At 47.1% G+C, this 24,148-nt stretch overlaps 1 protein-coding gene across 1 annotated transcript; it reads left to right on the top strand.

Annotated features, from left to right (window-relative positions):
* The first annotated feature begins 12,886 nt into the window (after positions 1-12,886).
* LOC147887680 (uncharacterized) lies at positions 12,887-16,969 on the top strand. The gene is made up of 2 exons (XM_087393936.1): positions 12,887-13,214; positions 15,802-16,969. The coding sequence occupies exons 1-2, from the start codon at positions 13,050-13,052 to the stop codon at positions 16,522-16,524; spliced, it is 888 nt and encodes a 295-aa protein (XP_087250062.1). The 5' UTR covers positions 12,887-13,049; the 3' UTR covers positions 16,525-16,969.
* The last annotated feature ends 7,179 nt before the right edge of the window (positions 16,970-24,148 follow it).

Genomic DNA, 24,148 nt, shown 5'->3' with positions numbered 1-24,148 from the left:
ATGTGACCCTAAGTGCCACATCATCATTGCACCCTTTTTGCCCCTCCACCAAGATCAAGCCATATCTCTTGATCCAAGAAGAATTTGAGGGTGCTCCAAAAAGAAAAAATGCTCAATTTTTTGTGATCTGCGTGCTTGTCACATCATGCACACATTTTGATGCAAGTATCACACACATTTGAGCCTCGGTGACAAATCCATTTCTTGCATGCACATCAGCCTCTACATCAATGCATCTGACCCAGTGCCTAAAACGAATAAAGAAAAGGAATTATTTGCTGCGTTCAATTGCTTGACAGTTGTTCTAGATCTAGATCAGAGTAGATCAGATCATCCATATAAGAGATAATCCACAAAAGCCAATTGAAACCATGCCCAAAATTTCCTAAATAGTTCCTACTTGGAGTCAATCACTTCGATCACATGTGGTTTCACATCATTACATTTTCTAGAACCTGATGTTCCACATTTCAATGAGCAGACTTCAGAGTGTTCAAAGGCATTGATCAATTGATTAGAGGGTAGATTGCACATGATTTGATTCTACACACACATGCCACCATTGTAAAGCCATATAGGCTATTTTTTGGCATTTTGCACATCATTCAACCCTTGTAAAGCCTCTTGGATATTCTTGACATCATTTGCCATAAACCTTGTAACAGATTGGATTATATATTGTAGTTCTATTTTCACTGACAGTTTAGATTCAGTAGATATCGTTAGTGTTTTGCAGTTGATTCAGACAATTGATTTCATAGACACTTTGAGTACATTTCTTATAGTTCTATTTTCACCATTGACAGTTCAGAATTTAGTTGATATAGCTAGGGTTTTGTAGTTGATTCAAACAGTGATTTCACAAACACTTTGAATAAATTTCTTACACCATTTCTACAACTTTTTTTTTTTGCCGAAAAAACAGTGCTAATTATATTACTTCGAGAGCAAGATACAAAAGGTCAGCTTGTAGCTGACGAGCTGCGTTCACAAATTGGACACAGCCCTAAAAGGTAACAAAAAAGTAAATCTCTCTCTCACGGAGGGATAAAGCGAGTGTGAATGAACAGCCATCGGGGTGGTGAGTAGCGCCACCGAAGGCCCTGCGAAGTCTGCTCGAAGAAGAGGCCCTGTGTGTCCCAAGCCCGGAGGAAGCGTCTCCGCTTCTCCCGACCGGCCCGGGAATCTCCCTGAATCTGGTCCCACTGGCCTCTAAGGGTATGAATAATCTCGCTCCAAATATCAGCCATGATCTGGGCAGTCGATAAGGAGGTGCCACCGAGGATCTGCGCGCAACGCGAGGTCCAAATGTGCCACCCTGCGATGCTGCTAATAATCTCCCAGACTGGCTGCCTCTCCTGAACTCCTGTATCAGCCTCTGCTAGGTGTTGCGGGATACCCTCGAGCGGCCCCCACGTCCCCTGTGTGATAAGGAAAGTGGGGTCCTGCTGGCATGCCTCGAATAAGTGATGAAGACCAGGTGTGGTGCTGCACCAACAGAACACGCCCCAAGTGATCAAACCTAGCTCCGGTGCTGCGCGAGTAAGAATCCCGAAAGTCCACCTCCACACTTCCTGGGCACGAGTGCAGCTCCATAGGTAGTGTTTTGGTGACTCCTCATCCTCATGGCAGATCTGACAGCGTCCGTCCTGGCCTATCTGCCGCAACCAGCTCCCCACTGGAAGACCTTTGTGGGCAAGAAGCCACAGGAAGTAGGAGATCTTCCGCGGCTGCCAACTCTCCCACAAGGCCTTCCAGAAGGCCTGCAAAAAGAACCTGGAAATACCCTGTGCATACCAGCTGGGCCGCTAGGTGGGGGGGCGGCTCTGCATCCTCCCTAGAACTCGCCTGCCCAAAGTCGTACTGTAGGCAAAGAAGGAGGTCGGCCCCTGTCCTGCGGCCCCTGTCCTGTCACAATCTCTGGCCATCTCCACTCTCCTGGGTCCCAATCAAGCTCTGACAAGGCCCACCCCTCCCAGAGCCAGAGTCGCCAAAGCTGCAGCTGATCCTGCTCAATGCTAGGATCGTTACGCCAGACCTTCCCAAAGAGGCGTACGACCCGAACCCTCTGCCATGGGAGTAGGGGGTCGATGAGCGCATCCTCTCTCCTGAGTCGTCCATCCCCCATAACCGCAAAGAAGGAAATAGAGGAGTCGTCCATACGTCCTGCGACCACCAGTGGGATGCCACGGGGGGTGAACTGTCCCAGCCAACGGTCGTCACCAGGCATGAGGATCTGAAGCTCAGGTGGAACCAACCAATCAGCTGGGATCGCGCCGTCGATCTCCGTGTGTCTCGCCTGGGCTCCACGGGCACCTCCAGCTGCGTCTGCGAGATCAGCCGTCTCCAAATGTCTGTACGTGTCCCTCCAAACTCGAAGGGACCAGGCTGGCCCCCTCATCCAGCCATCCCACCTGATGTGTGATCTCTCCCCCAACTGAAGGCCCTCGGCATCTCTGACCTGATAATTCCAGATAAGCGGCTGGCGATCGATCTCCTCCTGACAGCTAGGCGTTGGCAACGGCGTTGGCACGGGAGCTTGGACTTCTTGTGGGGCTTCCGCAGGGAAGGAGGCAGACTCCTGGAGAGGCTGGATAGATTTTATGTTAGTGATTGGGCCATCAGCAGAGGCGGTCAGGCGGGTATAGTTCCAGGGACGACACTTTCTGACCATGCGCCTGTGCTCTTATCATTAGACTCGGTAGTTCAGGCCCTTCCCCCCCGCTCATGCCAGATTCCCGACTCCATTTTCTCGAGGGAGGACGTGCGCAGCAGTATATGCAGTCTTTGGGACAGAGACTGGGGCGAGTGCGTGGATCTGGTTGATTCGGTGGCGCAGGCTTTGCAGGAGTCCAGCCAGATCTGCCAGCTCGCAGCCCTACAGGTTCGACAGGAATGGTGGGGTAGAGAGAGAGCTCTTCAGAGGGACCTCGCCTCCATTCAGCGACTCCAGCAGGCATCCCCGGGCTCGGAGGAGCTTCGGATCCAGGCCCTTCGAGCCAGAGCCCTTCTTGAGGAGACACTCCAGCGTCGCTCAGAGTTTTCCTATCACGCCTCTCTCTCCTTCTGGGCTCGGAAGGGTGACCGGATGTGCAGGGAGTTCTTCAGGACGCATGGCCAGAGAGCAGCACAGGTGATCAGCTTTGGAGTCTCAGGACAGCGGAGGGACACATCGTTACGGATCCGGGAGAGGTCTTGGGGTTGGCCATCGACTTCTACAGGACCCTTTTCCAACAGGAGCCGCTTGCCCCCCCTCGTACTCGACGTTCCCGTGAGGAGGTGTGGAGGCACACTCCATCCCTGGTCCAGCCTAGCATGCAGGCGACGTTGTTGGCACCGTTCACCACGGATGAGATGCTGGAGGCCTTGATGGCCATCGATGGGCAGAAATGCCCAGGTGAGGATGGGCTATCCCGGGCATTCTTCACCTCCTTCTGGGACCAGATCCATCAGCCCCTCCTAGCAGCTCTTCAGAGGATTTTCAGCAGCGGTTATATGCCAGAGAGCCTCTCCTCAGGACTGATTTGCCTCATCCTGAAGGGAGGAGATAGACAGGAGATCCGTCAGTGGCGCCCGATCACTCTCCTTACCACTGCCTACAAAATCCTTGCCAAGATGATCAGCGCCAGAGTTCGGCCTCTACTCCCAGACCTCATTCATGACACTCAGACAGGCTTTCCAGGATCGCAGTATCCTGGATAATGTCTTTACCTTTTCAGAGGCGGCGGAGTGGGCTCAGCACAGTGGATCACACCTAGCCATCCTACTTCTCGACTTTGAGAAGGCCTACGATCGAGTGGACTGGTCCTTTCTGGAGGGGACTCTGGAGCGGCTAGGTTTCCCAGCAGGATGGATTCAGGGTATTTCAGCTTTGTACAGGACAGCTTCTAGCAGAGTCATCATTGGCGGTAGGATGGGTGAGCGTTTTAGCTTGGAGAGATCAGTGCGTTAGGGCTGCCCCCTTGCTCCTTACCTGTTTCTCTTCTTCGCCGAGGCTATGACTTACTACCTTCGGGTGAGGTTTACAGGGATCAGGGGTGTTCGCCTTCCACTCCGGGAGGACATGGAGCTCTTGGACTCGGAGTACGCGGATGACACAGCCCTGTATGTCCAGGATGATGAGATGATGCTGGAGAGGGTGAGGATGGCCCTGGAGGTCTTCTGTTCGGCTGCTGGTGCGAAAATCAACTGGAACAAATCAGTTGGTTTTCTCACAGACCCCGGGGCGTGTTCTCAGTGGGGGAGGTTTTTGGGTTTCAGGTGGATCCCACGAGGACAGACAGCTAGATACCTTGGTTTTCAGGTCGGCCTGGATGTCACGCCAGCTCAGCAGTTTCTCCGGTGCTAGATTCCATCCGACGGAAGCTGGCTTTCTGGAGCACTGCTAAGCTTTCCCTTGTAGGTCGTGCCCTGGTAGTCAACCAGGTCCTCCTAGCCACAACTACCAGAGCCAGGGTTGCTTGGCAGACAGTCATTCTTCCGCAGGCTGAGGGTGGCCTGGGGGTCATCGATCCAGAGCTTCAGAGTCACGCCCTGTTAGGCAAGCTAGTCATCCGCGGTTTGACCCCAGGGGGGCAGACGTGGAAGATGCTACTTCAGCAGGGGGTCGGTTCTTGTGTCCCGCGCCGAGGTGGAGAGTGGCTCCCGTCTCTCAGGTGGATCTTCACTTCTGCCCCGCGAGATCTCTGAGGTGGACATCCCATAGAAGGCACGGAGTTTCTGAGGAGTCCAGGCTCTGACATCTTGGGGGAGGGGCCAAGACAGGGGGGGCCTGAGGATCACAATCAGTCTGAAGCGTTTGGCGGCGCAACGCCACCGCAAGCGCACGTCACCCTCGGACCACTGAGTCTCGAGAAGCTGCCCACCGGACGGGCCTATCCAGGAGCCAAACCTGAGCATGCGTTTGCTCCCTGAGAGCCTCCCAGACCGAGTCGTCTGTCCAGGTCTCGGTGCCGTCGCTAAGGAACGTGAAAGCAAAGCTAGGGCCATCCCTAGGGGCCAAGGCGGCTATCTTCCCATCCGCCCCTTTGCGGAGCAGGAAGATACTGATGTCAAGGCAAGCAGGGAAGGTCCCGAGGGGCCACATCCAAGTAGTCCCAGGGGCCAGATCTGTAAAAGTCGCGGGGGAGCTCTCTCTCCTGAAGCTGAGGCCCGTCAGAGTCTGCCACTGAGGGGCTAGCGGACAGAGAAGCCTGCTCCGGTGGTGGTGTAGACTCAGGGTGTCCTGCCAGCGGAGGGGGAGGGGGAGGAGGCTGGGGAATAGGCAACTCAGACTCCTCAGGGCGGAGGAGGAGGAGGAGGGGGAGCGGGGGCTGCCCTCGGCTGAGGAACCGTCGGTGCAGCTAGCTCTGTAGGAGGGCTGAAAGAGGCGGGGGGGGGAGAGGGATGGGGATGCATCTGGAACTGGGGCTGAGAAGGAGGGGGAGGAGACTGAGGAGGAAGAGGAGGGGGCTGAAGCTGCGGGTCGGGAGATATGGGGTGCAGCTGGGGGATGGGCTGGGGCTGAGTGGGAAGAGGCTGGGGAGCGGAAGAGAGGGGGACCTGAGGCTGTGGAGGGCGGGCTACCGTCGAAGAAGAAGCTCTCCCAGGTCCCTGGGGCGGATGCCTGTCAGGTCTCTGAGGTGCTGCTGCAGGTTGGGTAACCTCTGCCTCCTTGCCTTTATCAGAAATCTTCTTGTTCTTTCCTCTTTTCCTTCTAACCTCAGTCCAGCCGCCAGCTAACTCTGGTCCGGACTCCGGCTGCCTCTGCTCCTCCTGGCGTGGCTACCCGGAGGGGGGGGGAGGGGGCGGAGAGGGAGGGGGCGGGGGAGGCCGAGAAGAGCTGGCGAAGCGTGGACAAATAGCCGCCAGGTGCCCAAAGCCGTGACACCTCAGACACTGTCCTGGCTATCCGGTGACTACCATGCTCTGGGTGATGCTACCGGCATCTGTCACGATCTCGATCACTGCCGGGAGAGTCACAGGATCCGCCACAGCCACACGGACTCGGGGGGCTCCTGCCGTAGTCACCGCATCGGCAAAAGTATTGTGCATAACCCAGCCAAAGTGGGAGCCCAGGTCCCTGACAATCGGCCGCAGCTCAGCAGCAAGACCTGGAAAAACTAGCGTCATTGGATGGCGAGGTAAACGGAATCGAGCATCAAAATCCGCTGCGCTGAATCCACGGTACCACGGGACTATCATGATAATCTTTCCATCCACTGACATGGGGGAGCCAGCAATCAGGTTGCTAGCAGCTTTCGCATTGGAGAGTTTGAGCCAGAAGATGCCCCTTCCCATAAGGGCCACCTCCTCAATATGGCCGTCCTCTAGCATGAGAGTGGACTGGAGTCAGTCCCTGATGGCTGATCTGGAGGGGGAATGTCCAATGACTCTGCCATAAACAGAGGTAAGGGAAAAGTCATTGGCAACCTCCTGAACCCGAGATGATTGTTGCTCTGTCAGGATGACGCGGTAGGCATCTGGAGAGGGAGGGTCCGACTGGGCCTCTGGTTCCGGGCAGGGAGCCGCCATACCGCCAAGACAAACTGCGAGGCTTCCGATGAGGAAGAGGCTGCCACCCAAAAAAGGGGGGGATAGATGCGGGAGGGTGGAGCCTGGGTGTGCGGAAGACAGGTGCGGAGGTGAAAAGCGGGAAGGATGGAGGGCGGAGGGCGGAGGAAGCGGAATGGGAGGACATGAAGCGGAGGTGGCGCGGGGTGGAGGAGTGGGGGCGGAGAGCGGGTGAGGTGGGGAGGCGGGAACGGAAGCGGGGGAGAGGCGGAGAGGGGCGGGAGGACGGACGGGGGGCGAGGTGAAAGGGTGGGACGGAAGGGGCGGGGTGGAGTGAAGGGGCGGGGGGGGCGGAGGGCGGGAAGGGAAGGCGGGGGTGGAGCGGAAGGGCGGAGAGGCGGGAGGGGGCGGGGGCGGTAAGGCGAGGGGCGGGGGGGGCGAAACGGGAGGCCGGGGGGGAACGGAGTGGTGGCGGGGTGGGGTGGAGCGGAGGGGCGAGGGGGGGAGGGGACGGAGCGGCGAGGGGGTGGGCGTGGCGAGGGGGGGCGGAGTGAGGCGGGGGTGAGGCAGGGTGTGAGGGGTGAGGGCGGAGAGGCAGCGGAGGGGTGAGGCGGAGGTGCGAGGGGGTGAGCGGAGGTGCGAGGGGGGGGTGAGGTCGGAGGGCAGGGATGAGGCGGAGGTGAGGCGGGGGTTGCGAGGGAGGGCGCGGCGGCAGCGGCGGGTGAGGGGAGGTGAGGGCGGAGAGGTAGGGGCGGGAGAGGTCGAGGCGAGGAGGAGGGGGGGCTAAGGGAGGTAGAGGTACGGAAGGGGAGGGGGAGGCTCGCAGGAGCTAAAGTTCTAAAAAAATTTACCATTTCTACAACTAGCAACCTCAATTGGAGGCATCTGCTAAGCTAAATAACTCCAATTACGGCACATGCAAATACCAAATGGAGGTCATTCTTGTACTTCAAGACAAATGGGAGTATGTTGATGGGTCTATACCTAGACCATTGAATGATCTAGCCAGCAATAGCTCTATTCCACATGTTGCTGCTGCAGCACCAGTAGTGGGATCTACAACGAGATCTATAGCTACACCAATAGTGTCCGCACTTATAGCAGATCCTGCCATTGCCTAAGCATAGGAAAAATAGGAAAAGAAAGACAAATATGCATATCATTTGATCAAGTAGAATGTGTAGAATGTCATGCTAGGACAGCTCAACACAGTTAAGACATCCAAAGAAGCATGGCATATGTTTGCAGCTCTCTATGAGTCCAATAATTCTTCCAAGATTCTCACATTGAGAAACCAGATAAACCAGAGTTTTCGCAATAGCAATGAAACCGGTCATGCTTACATATTTAGGATCAAGCATTACAACAATCAACTCATAGCAACAAGAGAGACTATGAATTTAGCAAAAATGCTTCAAGTCATCCTGAATGGACTGGGAGAGGGATACGAGATCTTGTCTAGAGTATTGCCATTCAATAGCAAATTATGACACTGGAAGAACTATAGTCATTTTTATATCGTGAAGAACTTAGGACACAAGCCATTCATGCATGCAAAGGTCATTCCACTGATCAAGCATTCATAGCCTCAGATAGAAGTAGCAGAGGATGGCATCCAAGCAACAAGTGATGATGAATCGGACATTCAAACAAGCAAGTGTCAAGATTGTCCATTTCTACTTAACACATTTGTAAAGGTAGAATTGAGTTATTGAAAAGGATGCATGTCAGACTCCTTTATACAAAGACTCATTGAGAGCAAGCATAGCTATTACTATTTTTAGAGCATATTTAAAGAGTCTTCCATGTCTCTTGTCTATTTTAACCTTTAAATTTTTGGGGACTTCAAGAGAGTTATAGTTTTCTAAATCAAATGTTAAGTGCATTCTTTTGGATTAAATTATATTAATAAGTCTTTATTTTGAAAGTGAATTTTCATGGATTTAAATTAATAACTCATGATTTTTTAAAAACGTGAATAGGATTGCTAAAAACAAGAAGTACAAAAGTAGGATTTAATTAAAGTTTTTGCATTATTAGTGCACCATTATAGAGACAGATTGTGAAACTTACTATGTGGAAATGATAGTGCCAAAAAGTGAACTTTTGATTCTCGAATGAGATTTTCATAAAGTAAACTTTTCATTTGGGAAGGACTTTTGGGATTAGTCCAAGAGTAGAATATGAGTCCAAAATTAATGAAATAGGTGTTGTTTGTAAAGTGATTGTCTTTTGATTATAAGAATGCCACTCCCTAAACTAGGACGAGTGGATGGAAGCAAATCGATTCTAAAAGTTGTTCCATGCCAATTGGTTGTAGGACATTTCATTGGATTTATGGTTGTTCATAGAACAAGCACAAGTTATTATCCCCAAGTTAACAAGTAATAAGGGTCCACCGACAAAATCCTTTACAATGTTCTCACCAGACTAGTGAGCCAAAGTGCTCTAGTTAGCATTAGATTGTCACACTAGCACTCAATTTCATATGTATAGATAGCCATTATAGGTACATTTAAAAATTTTTAACCTAACCCCCTTGTTTTGGGTATTGTATATCCTATGGACTTCCCAACAATAAGCACATAGGAGGAATTCCAACCTCACTACTCATGTATAGAGTGCTCACACATTAGCACACTAAATAAAACTTCATGAATAGAATCCCAAAAAATTCCATCCCATACCCTAAGGATGGGTAATCAAATCAATTGGGGGAAATTTTTAACCCTTTGGAACTCAAAGGTTCTCTGCCTCATCTATGCCTAAAATGATCGTACTCCTTTGCACATGCACATATGGCATCTAACTTCTACTTAGGCGCATTGTGGATTCACATAGTCCACCATGTGTTAAGGCATAAACACTCATGTATTTCCTTAATCGAAGATGCCAAGGGGTGTGTATGTGCATAGAATGGTATGAGCCTCTTTATATGTATGCACATCATCAATCCATGCCATACGACCAGTTACATATGGTTATTCTTCTTCTCCTCCTCCTTATCTTGCATCATATTTGTTGCTGCATTGAGAGTCTCACATGTGTTTCCCTATTGGGGCCTATGGCCCCAACAACCAAGTTCCAAGAGTTCCATGCAATAGCCACATCTCATATTAGTTCCATGCTCCACACCCTGAGGACGATGCTGGTCTAGAGTTTTGTTCATGAGCAGTTTCAATGATATTCCTCACCAAGTGGGACTGTGCATCAAGTCACCATACCTGACACACTAGCTCAGAATGGAGTTGCTGAGGAAGTTTCAGACACTGATGGAGGCAGCACGGTCAATGTTACATGTGGTTCATTTTTCCAACAATTTTTAGGGGAGCGCAGTGATGATTGCAACATCACAACCACTCATCCTTCTCTTCCAATCACACCATATGAAGCCTAGATGGGTCAATGACCAGATATTTCACACTTTGATGTGTTTGATACCAAAGCTTATGTCCATGTGCCCGATAAACACCGGCACAAACTTTTGTCTAAGTCAAAGATGTGCACATTCATAGGATATGGACAACCCTTGGTGTGAAAGCCTATATATTATTTGATCGGACCAATCACAAGCTACTATACTCAATAAATGTTGTCTTTCAAGAGCATGATCTAGCAGCTTCAATGAAAACATCTTTGAAAATACTGATTGACAACTCCACGTGGCACTTTAATGAAGATCTTCTGGAAGACCGTAAGTTTCCCATCATCCATCCAGTCCCTTCCTTCCTCTGACAACCACCCAAGTATCTCAAGCACCTCACATGTCAACTCACCACACAACTAGGACATCAGAATAACAACAACAGCAATGCACAAAGCCTGTTTGTGTATCATGAATAAGATCTGAAAGAGAAGGTTGCAGTTGCAAATTGCAGTTGCAAAAACTGATAGCTTTTTCCAAGATCTTATATTGCCCAAAAGAGCGATTGGCCTCCATTGGGAAACCAAATTTCTGCACTCTTCCTTTGGGATAAGAGGAATGAGACCCTCTATACATGAATCACGCATAGCACCAAAGTCCCAAACAAGTGTAGGGGTGAGGTTAGTGGTCCCCAACATGTCCTTAAAAGAAATGAAGGACGGTTTCAATCCATCTAAGCCCAGACACTTGCGGTGCCACAACCTTATTTGGATCAAATACTTCCAAGCAAATCCCTTAATGAAATATAATCCATAAAATGGATGTTAAAGGAACTTCAATGCAAAGAAGCAAGACAAAACATCATGCACAACTCCAAACGTTCAAACATGGAATGTCAAAGACATAGTCTGATGAGAATACATTGGAAGTCCCACTCAAATAAAATATGGGACCTAAGAGGAGCATGAGAATGCACAGTTTCTAATAGCATCAATTCCATCAAATCTATCATTGATTTCATACTCATACGTCTGACACCACCTCAGTACCTTTGCTAGTGGGCAACATGGCAACTCATGTGGCAAAGTGGTATATTCTTTTGGTTACAAGACATAATGCGCTTTTTCACTTCACATGCCATCCTTATAAAGCCACCTTGTTGGCTATTTCTAGCATAGTTCTTGCTCTTATCAGCCTTGTAAAGCCTCTTGCCTAATAGTTGCCATTATCTTATTACAATTATTGATCTTCAACATTCAGTTGTCCCATCATTTCTTGGATTAATCTTTCACTAAGAATCCTCTCTCATATCCATGCAGGTTGGACTATGTTTTACAAAATAGTTTGTTTTGAGAGAGAGTATTATAGATTGAGTAGGTTGAGCATAAGCCCCATAGAGTAGATCAATTTCTTAGCTTTTAGCCCATGCTTAGGTTTATAAATGCACATAGCTCAACCTTTTTTTCTACTTTCTCTTGTAGCAAGCCTACCCCAATGAAGCATCTTAGTGTTATTCATGGGTAACTTTGCTCAACAAAAGATGGGCATGGAGCCATTCACATTTTGATTATAGTGATGATATTTTAGTCATGGATCCAGATGAATCTGTGAGTGGGAGGTAATGCAAAATAGCAAAGGCAAGTTTTTAACAACACCACACATGCACATTGTTGATACACCATGCTTATTGGTGACAAATGTGATATGCTTACTAGGGCAACATGTGCTCTTATATGAAAATAGAATGAAAATAAGAACATGTGGAATTGATGTATTCTATTGGATGAGAATATGATTGTAAGAAGACCCTAAAACTCCCAACCTTGAGGTGTCTCTTCAAGGTGACATTGTGAATCATGCAAAGCCCGATTCTATAGAGGGAGGTAAATTGGATCATGGACCATGGATGAAGAACATTTAAGGAAGATAGAGTAAGAGCTTTGAGAAGTGATTGATCAAATGATAATTTGAGGTAGTGGGATTGAGGATATTAATTGAGAGCTCAAGGAGCTTAAAGTAGGTGAGCCATGAGAACGTGGGTTGGTCATAACAATGGGGATGAGGGTTGAGCAATATAGCTTGGAGGGAAAAAGGGGGGGTAACTCAATGTATCAAAGTTTCTATTCATGATGTAGCTCTTTGGGGCCTTGAATGAGGCAGGATTGTGTACAAAACTACAAAAAGAAACTAGCAGCATGGCTTCCCACAAAAGTACACATTGGGTCCCATGGAGTGTGCCCTTGAATGAAGCAAGTAGGATTCATTTGGAAGCACTAACTTTTTGACCTACCAAGAGTCTATGGATTCATCTTGTTGTTTTAGGCAACTTGCCTATTTTTATCGTAAGTGGCTAGTTTCTTTAGTGGGTCATTAGCTAGCTTAATATGCGTTCAGATATTTCTATAATCTCCACTCCATTTTTCATTTATGTGGAAGATTTAGTCTTAAATTTGCAAGCTTTTTAAGGAGATATTGCAAAAGGTTTCGAGGTGGAGGTCAAAGATAGCAAAGTTTCGAGATTTTGCCATTTAGGTGACACGAACCACCAAAAACCCGAGTTTCGAGTTTCTTGGAAAGGCAAAATGTGAGGTGTGTCATAGGCTCGGTTCACACCGCTCAGACGCTTGACTTGCATTTGGGGCATCCTTTGATGTGGCCCAAACCCATTCATTTTTGAGTTGTTCGTCGGCAAAAGGGAAGGGTGTTCGGCAAACCCCTTGCCCAAGTGGTGGTCTGCTGGTCAAGAGCAGCATCACCAATGGGAGGCCTTGGTGGGCTGTAAGATTTCTTGACAACAAATAACCAGGCTAGGTCCAAACTCTCAAGGAGTTGTTGTCCGTGCTGTGTGAACACAACAGAGCGGCGAAACTCCTCCATAAAGTTGGGGTGGGTGTGAATCTAGCTTTACAGTGTATATAAACTAAGTCTGGCCATGCGCACCCATGGTGCATGGAATGGATGTGGGCAGTGGGCTAGACAAGGGGATGAATCTTGGGGGGCTAAGTGTGTGAGGAGAGGGGCAAGAAGCACGCGCTAAGGGGAGGGCGAGGGCGAGATGGCCAAGGAAATGTACATGGAAGGAAGTAAACAAATCTTGTGGGAAGTAACTTTACCTCAACCTTAGCTCATTTCTGAGAACCTTACTTTGGAGGAGCTTGCTCGATCAATTGCTCTGTTTCTTCATCAGTGATCAATGGCGCCCTCCCGCCCCAAAATCCCTCCCTACCTCCTTCTCGTTGTCATCGCCTTCGCCTTGGTTGGTCTCATCGGCTTCCAAACACTTAAGGATCGTAGGATTTCCGCTGACCTTCTCAAGGAGAAGGACTCCGAGATCGATCGCCTCGACGAACAATTGCAAGTATGAATTTGCTCGCACTTTGGTTTTGAGATCTGCGCCGGTTCTTTGCCCATTTCTCCCCTGATAATGAATCGCCTCCTCTAGTTATCATGTGTTCTGTAACGATTTCGCTCGTGGGCGAACACCCCTCGCATGAGGTAGCTCGCGTAAGAGACGAATTATTGGGAAAGGGGCTTTGCGCACCGAAGTTTGCTTTTGTAAGTTGGATTGTCGAGTTTTCGCTTGGGTTCAGACGAGAGAATCTCCCATGTTCCATACTGAATCTTGGAGGACAAAAAGATGCGTCTAGAGGTTGCGGCCTAACTGCGCTAGAGGATAGTTCTCTTCAATCAATGCTTTCTCAGTTGCAGATTTTCTTGCAGTTTGAGGGCAATTGCGAATAAGATGTATACCGTAACTCGTCTTGAAAACATCATTGTTGAAACTTCCATGTTGCAGAGCTGAAAGCTTTTGAAGGTGTTATACAAGGTCTCGTAACACGTCTCCTTGGTTTAGGGGATATATCGGGTGTCTTCCTCTCCAAGAGCCTTGGGCAAGAGCCTTTGGTGCTCCAGTGAGTTGTGTTCTGAGGGGACGGGCACCTTAGATACAAGGTCTCGTAAAACGTCTCGCGTTTAGGGGATTTATATCGAGTCTTCCTGTCCAAGAGTCTGGATCAAGTATGCACTTTGAGTTAACTTGTTGCTTTCAATACTTGCTGACATACGTTTACAGTTCTGCAATATCAGTAGGAGCCCAAAGGACTGGCACATGTTTTCCAAGTGACCTTCAGAAGAAGAGGTATGGCTACGTCAAGAGTTTGCTGTGGTGTCTTTAGACTGATTTGAGGCAGCATCTATCTGAGATTACTCTGTTCATCTTCCTTCCTCTTCATGTGTGTGGTGTGGACTCATGAATATCTGTATGGTCACATGGTGTCAGAGGCAAGCTTGTTCGCTAGGGAGGTCTTGAGGAAGCTGCCGCCAAGAAGCTAGGGGAGCCACCCTTGGCTCCACGCTTTGCTCCCAATCCAAGCCACGTATTTGGATGAGCTCTGCTTGAATATTAAAGGGAAGATGTACATCAGCTATGACTTGTAGATGCACCACAGTAAGCATTTCTGCTTCAGACGACCTGCTCCAGCAAGGAAGAGAATCTGAGATTGCCTCAACCAAGTACTCTCCAATTGCCACTTTGGGAAAAGTGAATTTGATGGTCCTAACTACTTCTGTGGAAGGTTCAGGTCAAGAGTCTCTACATCTGGGAGGTTATGGGAGCTGACAGATGTAAGCTATGTAAAACCCCAAACAATCGGGACATGTACCATAGCTACATCTTGGGATCCAGCTTGAGGCATGAGAAGAGAATGAAATGTGGATGCATATGCAGTTTATCCAAACAACCAAGGAATGTGTACGATTGGATATATTCTAGTCTTACAAAGTATATAGCCAAGGATGGGCACCCCTTGGGCATCCGGGGGGTGCAGTGCCATGCTGCATTACGTCTGGCTTCCCTACCTTTGTTGATCCCTTCCCATCCTCAACTTAATCCAGCAATTGTCGAGGCACGAGAAGAGAAGGAATGCAGATGCATATGCAGTATATATCCAAACAACCAAGGAGGAGCACCCTTTGGGCATCCTTGTCGGCAATGCCATACTGCATTAAGTCTGGCTTCCCTACCATTGTTGATCCTTCCCATCCTCAGCTTACACCAATCTACATTTGATTTGCAGTGAGACATGACAGCTTGTATTGTCAAGTTGGAAATCCTAATTTTCTGGCATGTCTGATGAACAAGATGCTCACAAGTTTGTGGAGGGACATGTCTCCCTAGGGACAATGTTTTATTTTGGGTAGCACACTCTTTGGGGGATGATTTGGTGAGGTGGGAACCTGATTACAAGGAAGGTCTTGACATGCATTTGGTAGGGTGATAATAGGGCTCTGTCAGAAGTGCCATTTGGGCAAGTAGGTTTTAAGTGGGCTGTTTATTGGAAGCAAGGGCTAATTTTGTTAATGGGACGTCCTTTTTGTCGTTTGCTTCTTTATTGTTAGGAAGATAGTATGTAAACTCATGTCGGTTCCTTTTGAGTGCTTTTTAAATCATTGATACGTGTCTTAAAAGGTGGGGGGTGCTCTTTGTTAATGTATCGAAATAGATTTACCATACCTGGCATTGTCCAAGATTATGGCCATTGTCTACGATCTTATTTTGTGTTTCTCCTTTTGTCCTTGTGTGTAGTTTCCTTTTTAATTGATGGAGGTGGTGGATAGAACACAGTGGTTTGTTTGGTGTTCATCTTTGCTGTCAATCTTATAGAGCCCTTTTGGAGGCAGAGAATAAAGATTGGATATTGGAGCAAGGATTGGACATTGTGTGTCCATACATTTCACAAACCTGACCATAGTATGGTGACTGGTCTTTGGTCTCTGCTAATTTTAGAAATTTCTATAGTGAGTTAACTTGCATTTTTCTATGGCTGTGGGTCAATAGTCTGTCTAATTTGTGGTTATTTTGTTTGTACTGTCTTGTGATGGTGCTTGAAGTTTATGCGAGGTTGGTAAGACATCAAAGTTTTGATTTTTTATTTTTTTTAGTACAGAAAGAGAAGAAAAGGACTGCTTATTTAGAAGGCAAGTTGACAAAGCTGTTATCTCAAAAGGAAAAAGAGCTAATACAGTTGGAACGCATTAAGAGCTCCACTGAAGCTGAGAGAAAAGGATTGGAGTCTTCTCTTCTAGACAAGGAACACGAGGTCACTGACTTGAAGGACAAGCTCAATGTCCTACAAGAGAAGGACGAAGAGCTGAGTATGATTAAGGATGAAATCTCTCAGAAGGATACTGAGATAAAGGACCTGAAGGAACAGTTAAAAAAGGCCCAAGCACTAATGTCGCATGAGCAGAAGGAAAAGCTGGAGGAAAGTTCTGAAAATCCTATATCGAGCAAAGATGAAGGATCAAAGGGAAGCCACGAAGGGGAGGAAAATACAGTGCAATCTGCTGAAGGGTCAGAAAAGACAGAACAAGAATCGGTAGACACAGGAGAGAGCAGAGAAGATACGAGGGACTTGCAAGAGAAATCTGCTAAAAACACCACGGAAGACACCCAGGAGAAAGACGAAATCACGAAGAAAGATAACACAGAAAATGATGAAGAGTTGAAGGAGGATGACAGGGAGGAATCATCTACTGAGGATAATGGGGAAGAGGGCGATGGGGACAAAAACCATGAAGAAGAGGAGACAGATGATCAATCAGATGTGGATATGGAAGTCGTCAATAAAGCTGACCTTGAAGAAAATGAAGCTGCATCGATGGAATAGACAGTGTGGATCGATCTTGTCTGTTTCAGTATGAGGTTTATTATGCTATCCCCATCTAGCTCATACATGATACGTGCCTTCTGTTATTACTTATCCTGTATGGGGAGAAATAGAAGCTAAGTTATTATAGATATGCCTGTCTAAGCATCTTCCATGATGGCAAACTGGGTTTAGAAAAAGGAATGAACAGTTTGTGACATCATTACAGGGAAATGGATTCCCTTCTGGTGCTTGTGAGAAACTTGAAGGTCTTTTATTGATGCTTCCAAATTTTCAGTTTTCAAATTCACTGAATATTTCCTACTATTGGATTTTCTGCTTCTGTTATTTTCAACTATGTCGCTCCAAGTTTTGGTTTGAATTATCGACCTTGGCAAGAATGGCTGTTTTCTTTTTAAACCATATTGCAACATTTAAATTCTAAATATTTCCTATTTTTGGGTTTTCCACTTCTCCTATTTCAACTATCTTGCTCCAAGTCTCAGTTTGAATTACCTATCTTGGCAAGCATGGCTGCTTTCTTTTTAAACTATATTCCAACATTTAGCTTGCTAAAATTTGAGGCCAATTTGTGTGGACTTGCTGTTGGGGAAGTTGCCTTTTGACGTTTTTACATGTGCTCACCTCGTTGCTACATTAATTTACCCTTTAGGTTACACAGAGAAAGTCTCATTGTTTAAGGATGAGATATTTTTATATTGATTTCAGTATAATAACTTTGCAACCATGACGTAATATTCTCCATACAATGTGGACATATATGCATAAACCTAATATTTGTATTGGGAATCAGCAACATGGAAAGATGCATATGATTTTCTATTTCATACTTCCAACTATATTTGAGACATCACATTCCCAGCTTATAAGAGTTCTCTTGTACATTAAGGCTGCCACCATGCCATTCACTTTATCATATTGCAGTAAAGGCATATTGGGTGGGAGCTCTTGTTCTGGTATTTCTTTCTACAACTATGTTTTGTTGCTGTGCATCAGCACATGTGAATTGTCTCCTTATTCGTGTTAATAATATTGCAGATGATATGAGAACTATCACATAAAAATGAGAACTATATGAAATATACCGTTTTATACCATTAAGAAGTAACAATTTTGAATACATTTGGGAACCATGCCTTCCTATACAAGTTTTAAAAAACACTTAAGAAATAAAATCTTTTATTCTACTCAATCTGAACTTTATTGGTTAGGTGGTCAATAATATAACTATCTTCATAAGTGTCATTGGTTAGGCACTAAAAGACTCCTTCCAGTTCCTTTCTTTTTTTCATCTCTTTAGTAGAATCTGGGACCCAACTTGCCAGAAAAAGAGTCATGTCTCCTTTAGCTCATTCTTCACAAGCTGGTGTGGACTGGAACTAGAGTAACATCTTTAGGGAAAGGTTCAGGACTTTGCTAGCACTGCCTTAGATACCCTTAGGATGTCTCCCAGATCTTTCTCAATTGCAGGCCCTCTCTGGCGGTATTGGACAAAGCCAAATTGTTTTGAGGCCTCTTCCCTTTGAATTACACTTTCATTCTTCTTGGCAACCCTTCTTCTAGATTTCACAAGAATTGGCATATTTTAAGGGTCAACTTCTTTGGTTTATTTGACTACAAAGAACTTCTCTTATAGGTAAAGTTGTTGATGCTACTGAGCTTATGGTTCACTAGTTGATACATACATGCTTGCAAGTAGTATATTGAGGAAGCTGATGCCCTCACTGTCAAGCTTACATTTAACCTAAAAAAGGTGTTGCTTTGGCTTGTGAACATTTGGCTATCACCATGAAGGTCTAGAGTTTACTACTAGATATTCATGATGTTGTTACCCCCCCTATGAGGCTTGTTTGGATGAGGCATTAAAAAATATGCTGTTTGAATTTTGTTCTAACTGCCCTAGTGTCAGATGTGCGTTAATCAAGAGCACTCGCTAATCTCTGCTTTGGTTTCGCTTGTTGTCTCTTGGTTACTACTCTGATGGCTATACTGGTCTCTCCAGTTTTGTTTTGCTCCTCTTATGGGTGAGGATGTTTATTGTGGTCTCTTATTGTTTTGGTAATATAATATAACCCTCTTTTCTTTGCCCAAAAAAAAAAAAGTTGCTTATAGCCTGAAGTTCGTAGAAATACCCCAAAATTTGAAGGTCACATAGAGGCTTCCTTGGCCGAAACCCATAAAGCTAGAAAAAATTCTAGTGTTTCTACTCTTCCTTTGGATTAAAACACATGAATAGCACGATTTGTCAATGTCAGATTGGACATTGTCTCCGCTGGGTCTTAAGGAAGTCTTTAGCTCCAAGAAATTAAGTTTCACACTTTATTTATAAATCTCAATATTTCAATGAAAATTTCAGGTTGGATCTTGGTTAAGCCTTAGCGTTGCATACACAACTCTCTCTCTCTCTCTCTCTCTCTCTCTCTCTCTCTCACACACACACACACACACACACACACACACACACACACACAAATTCTGTTAACATCCACAGAGTACAACCACCAAATGCAAGGTAATCAATGAGTAAAGGTGAGCAAGCCGAATGATCTACTTCAACAGGACAAGCTCAAGGGAGTTTGGTACCCAAATACACCACGGTCAATGATTACAAGCAATGTGCACACGGAAGGAGTATAGCTCAAACTCACGGAGTCTGATCCCCAAATACCCTAAGCCTGCCCAAAAGTCCAAAGATCCCAGGCAACGTGCACAGGTTGTATATTCTAGTTGCCCTCGCCCGGAACAAGGAGGTGCTGGAACAAGGAGATGCAAACTTTTGGACCACGAAGAGTGCATGCGCCTTGCACTGTTTAGCTCCACATCCACAGGAAATAGCGACACCAACGAAAATAGCCCCGAAAGAAATATAGCTCAAACTTAGGGAGTTTGTTTCCCAAATATTACGAAAAAAAGGCTTCCCAACAACATTCAAGATTACCTTTGAGTGTCTCATGGAAGCCTAGCCTCGTCACTTCAGGTTTTGAGCCGCATTCATGAGGTTCGAACACCAAACAGGTTAAGGTGTGAGGGCGCTCAGGGAGTTTGAGCCCCAAATCACCCAAGCCTAGGAGTGGCGAGGCTAACATAAGCGCTATTTGGAAACTGTTTAGGACCACCTCCTAATACTAGGTTTGTCCCAATGCTTTAATATGGTTAACACAAGCCCTATTTCCGCTAGTAGGGAGAGTCGGTAAGAATAGCAATATGCCTTGGCGCCCTACGAGCCCAAGAGCCCATGGTTGTAAAGTGAGGGAGAGTGCTAAAAAGGAAAAGGGTTGGCCCTCCCTTAAAAAGGTGACTTGTATAAAAGGCCAAAAGTTTGACTTTGGTCTTCATTGTTGTTTGCACAAGTTTGAATACAAGCTCCCTCTTCTCTTCCACAAGAGTGTTTTGGGTGTTCTCTTGTTTCCATTGTAGTGCCCTTGTGGTTGTCACTCTATTTCCCTTCACTCCCTTCTCCTTCTTCCCTTCCTCCTCCTCCCTTCTCCCTCCTTCTTCCTCTCCCCTCCCCTCTTCCCCTTCCCTTTCCTCGCGTGAAACCACATTACAACAATCCGGAGGCCGCTGACACTTGCAGATGGCTCGTGTTATGCATTGCTCCTACAAGGAGTAGTCGGGAGTGGAAGCTCCATCGGCATATCTTTAACTACCCCACGACACCTGAGTCACCGCTGAGACCACATTACATTTTTGGCACCATTGCCGAAGAGAAAAGGTATGCTTTTGCATTTGCACTTGTCTCTCTTTATTGCACAAGTTTTCAAGCTTAAATTGGATCTTATTAGTGGAGTTGTAGGAGAGAAGAGAGGTGGAGAGAGAGAGAGAGGACAGAAATCTATTTTTTCATGTAGGAATGCCATTTTTGAGCTTGGGAATCTTGTTTGGTGTTTCAAGTTGATAGGAACGTAGTAGGCTTGATTGCTAAGGTGTGTGTGTAGTCTAATCACCTCAAAAAACAATAGCACTAAGCATTTTTGTCAAGTATTGAAGTAGTTTCATGTTCTATAACTTCCCTTTTCTGAGTTTTTGCATTTTGACTTTCAAAAAGTGTCTGTTTTCAAGTTTTTTTTCATTGAGTAGGTAGATTAGGTATGTAGCACCCCTGCATCACAAAAAATCATGAACCAAAATTGCAAAATCCTCAGAAATCACCCAATCTCAGTTGACGCAATGGTGTTTGACTATCCTGCTGAGTCGGCGCTGCAGTGTATCGCACCGACCAAATTCCTTGTCGATCGGCATTTAATGCCTGTCAGAGTTACTTTCGCACTGATCTGACACGTCATTGACCGGTGCTATAGTGGTTCTCATCGACCGTTGCTATTTTACTATCCCGTCGCCGGCGAGGTGAAACTACCCCTCCGTCGGCCGTAGTCATAATCGTTTCTCCCCCGTCATCATGTTACTACATTGCACCACCCATTGCTGTGAAATATTTCCGTTTAGTGTTGTCTGCGTACTACGCCGTCGTCACTATACTATCCCATCGAGTCATTTTTTTGCCAACCGGTGTCATACCATATCCCTATGCCCATGGGGATATTCCATCCTTCTGATTGTACCAACCACATGGCAACTATTTTCCCACCGATTGTCGCAATACATCCATCATGCCGCCCATCGCCAAAACCGTACTGCACCGCCCATTGCTTTACTCGTAGCCCGCCGACCGGTGCTATAGTGTTACCCCTCTGACCGGTGCTATACCTCTGGGGTAGCCAAGGAATTAATAAAAAATTCCAGAACCTCAATTCAGCTTAGGTGTCCCCAGCCAAAGGCACCTCAGGTCCAGCAGAATTTTGCCAAAGGATCCAGTGCCAGAGGAAAGCGCTTCGAGCTATGCTCAGCCCACCCTCCATCCTAGTTGGGGGTTCGACAACTCGATTCCTAGCCTCCACTCATTCATAGGACCCCGTCTAGAAACTTAATCTAGTTCAGACGACACAGAGAGTCTTGAAGGAGTGATGCAAGACTCCATGGGTCCAAGGGCATCGGAAGCCCCCTTCACGAGTTTAGCCTCTCCCAACTCTCCTACATCTTCAGTTGCATCCAGGCTTAGAGGTATGTTCTCTAATATGTTTGGGCTCTTGGGAAGAAGAGAGTCAGTAGACATGGAGAACCCCTTTGCTGGCATGTCCGTAGGAAGGGAAGGCCAGCAACATGTAGTTCCTAAGCCACAAACCGGGACAGAGACTACGTTCGCCAATCTAGGTTCCTCCTCTTACGCCAGACCCCCCCAGTGGGAGAACATGGATGATGAAGATCCATGGATGAGGGACCCAAGTCGAGGGGATGCTAGGAACTTCCAAGGTGGAACTCCTTACGACCCTCTTATTGCCCCGGCCCCACCAGCCTTCGTCAACTTTGGGGCGCCACAGTTTCCATCCTACCTCCCGCAGCATGGGACCAATGGTACCATGCCCCAAGACCCCCCACCTCGGGGAGTCCGTTCCTTCCCATCTATATCGGTTGCGCCAATGAACGTAGGCATGGGTACTTCTGTCCCGATGCCAACACCAACAACTACATGGACACCACCACCTGGGTAAGGCCTAAGGCCAGCCCTACGACGCATCAGGCCTACAACAACACCACCTCTGCTAGCTGCTCAAAGGGTGTTGATTGATGAGGCTATGCATATTTCAGTGAACATCCTAGGAAGGGGGGCAACACCACCGCCACCCACCCCAGTGTTCCTTGCAGGGATGGCAAATCTCTTGAGGAGCCATCCCATAGCCATTTCCAAGCTGATGACCAAGTTCCTCAGAGAAGGAGACCTGGTCTCTCACGTGGAAAGGTTCGAGCATATTTGTGAAGCCTTTGGTGCACCAGGCGACCTTGAAATGGCCAATGCCTGGATGGCAAGGCAGGTCAATGGTATAGAGCTCTCACCCCAGAGGAAAAGATCAACTGGGAGATGTTGAGAAAGGATTTTATTGTGGGATTCTCGCTCCCAGCGGTCATAAATGGAGCTCGATCAACTAGTTGTATGGGGTGAAACAAAACGACAAAGAATCCCTTAGGGATTACATTGTGAGGATTAAGCACTTCAATGCCCGCTGTGAACCCTATGAGCGAATGAGTGACAAACGACTGTTGCCACACTTCCTTATCGGGTTAGCAGACCCAAAGTTGCATGACCATCTCATGGTGATGAACCCCACCTCCTTTGATTTATGCAACAAAGTGGCCATCCGTATGTGTGACAATATGATGGACAAAGTGGATTCGAATAAGGCCTCGGCCCCCTCCGAATTAGCCCCATCAGTTAGGTCCTCGAGTGTAGAGTCAAGTAAGAAGGAGGCTAATGAGCCTAAAAGCTTGGATGTGAGTGAGCTAGCCTCCAATTTGTTGGAGTAGCTAGGTCAGCAATGGAGAGCAGGAACCTCCAAAGAAGTGCTGAGCAACCCCCACTTGTTTCCACGATGAGACAATGTCTAGTGTGGGGTATACAATGGCAACCACAATGAGTGCCCACGCCTAACGGCAAGGTCAACACTCTACTGTGCACACTACCATAGGTGGGGAAACCATGATACCTCCCAATGTCACTTTTCGAGGTCCCTTCCCCAACTCATGTATTAAATGTGACCCCCATTGGCCCTAACTGCCCCACCCAACCCCCAACTCCCACAAAGTGGCCCTATAGCTAGCTCTAGCCAGTATTGTGCTCAGCCATCTGCTGCGTCCACCCATACTAGGCCCACAACCCTCACTATCTCGCATCGCCCCAGTCAATCAAGTGTTGGTTGAAGAGTTGCCCAACGATTGGGAGGAAACGGACCCTGATCATGGACTTCATGATTATTACCCTTACAAGGAGGGAAGTGGAGCCTTAGCTCACTACCTCCCGCCAGAGGATCAACAAGTCCCTGTATTCTAGATTGCCCCCATAAATGCAAGTAGACTAGGTTATTTGCCAAGTGCATACTGCTCATGTTGTCACAATAAATGACAACTGGCCCATCTGTAGACTGATGCATATCATAAAGTAGCTTATGCAACCAAGCTACCTCACATGCAGCCACTGCTGCACCCCTGTACTCAGCCTTTGTGCTCGACAAGGCAAATGTAGGTTGTTTCTTGCTGCTCCAAGTGACTGCAACACTCCCAAAAGAGAACACATATCCACTGGTAGATTGTCTATCACAAATACTACCAGCCCAATCAGCATCAGTGTATCCATGCAACTGTATCTGAACCCCAGTCTCATAAAATAGTCCATACTACAATGTGGACTTCACATACCTGAGTATGCGTCTAGCCACATCCAAATGTGGTTTCCTTGGAGCCTGCATAAATTGACTTACCAATCCAACAGCATAGCTCAAATCTGGCCTGGTAATAGTCATATAAATCAAACTTCCTACTATGTGCCTATACATAGTAGGGTCTTCCAGAAGCTCACTTGCATCTGCGCTCAGCTTCACATTCTGCTCCAAAGGAATTGAAATAGGCTTATAGCTTGTCATTCCATATTTGGACAGCATGTCCAATCCATACTGCCTCCGTAAGAGCCATATCCCACTTTGTGATCTAATCACCTCAATGCCCAAGAAATAACGCAGCTCTCCCAAATCCTTCATCTCAAACTTCTGCTTTAATAGCATTTTCACATAAAGGA

The sequence above is a fragment of the Dipteris shenzhenensis genome, chromosome 22 (genome assembly GCF_047967505.1).
Source record: "Dipteris shenzhenensis isolate YYH24624 ecotype China chromosome 22, Dip_SZ_1.0, whole genome shotgun sequence".
Classification (NCBI taxonomy): Eukaryota; Viridiplantae; Streptophyta; class Polypodiopsida; order Gleicheniales; family Dipteridaceae; genus Dipteris; species Dipteris shenzhenensis.
This window is presented reverse-complemented; position numbering and strand designations above follow the sequence as displayed.